This window comes from Octopus bimaculoides, chromosome 24 (genome assembly GCF_001194135.2).
Source record: "Octopus bimaculoides isolate UCB-OBI-ISO-001 chromosome 24, ASM119413v2, whole genome shotgun sequence".
NCBI lineage: Eukaryota > Metazoa > Mollusca > Cephalopoda > Octopoda > Octopodidae > Octopus > Octopus bimaculoides.
In genome coordinates this window covers 12,745,634-12,747,404 of record NC_069004.1, presented here as the reverse complement: position 1 = coordinate 12,747,404, position 1,771 = coordinate 12,745,634, and the positions used below count along the sequence as shown (strand labels likewise).

At 45.3% G+C, this 1,771-nt stretch overlaps 1 protein-coding gene across 1 annotated transcript; it reads left to right on the top strand.

Annotated features, from left to right (window-relative positions):
- Positions 1–4: 4 nt before the first annotated feature.
- Positions 5–1,771, top strand: LOC106877304 (RNA-binding protein 15; the record flags this gene model as incomplete). Its single annotated transcript, XM_014926172.1, has 1 exon — positions 5–1,771. A coding segment is annotated over one exon (1,767 nt), but the record flags the coding sequence as incomplete, so codon positions are not given.

Genomic DNA, 1,771 nt, shown 5'->3' with positions numbered 1-1,771 from the left:
TGATTATAGTCACAATTCTTCATCTTCGTCTTCATCTCGATCGACGGCTGACAACAGAGCGCCACCAGCAACAATCCAAGAACCATACCGGTCGTTATGTATCAGTAACCTCAATCCCAAGATTTCGGAATCCATTTTGGTTGAAAGATTATACTGCGAATTCGAACGTTTTGGTGTCTTCAACATCCGGCTCTCCTACGTCGGCGACCAAATGGTGGCTTACGTGAATTTTCGTTATCCTGAAGATGCACGGGCTGCCAGACACGACAAGTCCAATAATTTGGTCCTTTTTGACCGACCTATACGTGTGGAGCCTGTTTTAAACAATCGCCGTAGAAGCAACAGTCCGTCTACCACAGACTACATCTCAAGACCAGGAGCTGCAGCCATTCTCGCTGTTTCTGACAGATTCGCCAACCGAAGTATTTCACCCGGACTGCCTTTGGTTGCCGGGCGAAGAGCTGGTCGCAACGTGAATCCTATCCGAGATCTACCCAGAGAAAGGGAATACCTTTATACAGACTCGAGGCATGGAAACATCGAAAAGAACCCGGTCAACCAGCGGCATCCTTCTCCAGAGACTGAAGAGAAAGCTACTCGGACTTTATTTGTTGGCAATCTCGATCACAGTGTTTCGGAAACGGAATTACGGAGACACTTCGAACGCTTCGGAGTTGTTGAAGATATTGACATTAAAAGGCAGCAGAGAGGACAGGGAAATCCTTATGCATTCGTTAAATTCATAAATTTGGATTGTGCACATAGAGCCAAGATTGAAATGTCAGGTAAGCACATAGGTAAGTTTCAATGCAGGATTGGTTATGGTAAAGTGACCCCGACTACATGTTTGTGGGTCGGAGGCCTCGGCCCTTGGATCACTTATTCAACTTTATATCGCGAATTTGATCGTTTTGGAGCTATCAAAAGTATTGTATGGCCACACAGCAAACCACATGCTTATGTTTTATATGACAGTAAAGATGCTGCCCAGGCGGCATTTCAAGAAATGAGGCGGAACCCTTTCGGGGAGAAAGACTTCTCGTTAAGGGTTGACTTTTCTGATTCTAATCATATTCCTTTCCCGTCAACGTCTGTTGATGGTAAATCCGACAATACGGATCATATAAGAGACTTTACTAATGCTTCCTATGGATGCGGCGATCAAAGACGGACTGACGGCTTTGTTGATTCACATGTATCGGACAAAACTCGGCCTCGTGATCCGTGGCACCCGATCGAAGCCGATCCCATTAATGTGTTTAGAAATCCTGACAACCCGCGCGATTTCGAACACAGAGGTAGCAATCGAATCGAAGTGATGGAGCGAGCCGTCAGTCTTCATGGTGACCGACGTAAAAGAGGACGTTCTCCACCTGATGAATTTCTTCTTAATGAAAAACGATATAGGTCTCTCAGTCAAGAACGACCGGATATTTACCGTGCTGCCAGAGAAAATGAATTCCGCGAGCAAAACAAACCAGACATTAAATTACCCCAGGAACTAACATCGGACAGAAATTCAGAGGTGAACAAAAAAGCTCGCCCTCCCACGGAGAAAGAACTCAGCGTGGCGGAGCATGTGAACAATTTGGTAGATTTAGCAAAGTGCTTACCTGTTGCTTGGAACGGTGCTCTTATATTAAAAAACAGTGCATTTCTCGCCCGTATGCATGTTGTTAGTGGTGATGTAACTATAGTCGATACCTTAATGAGAGATACCACCACAACAGAAACATCAGTACTTCGTATCACTCAGAGACTGAGGCTTGAC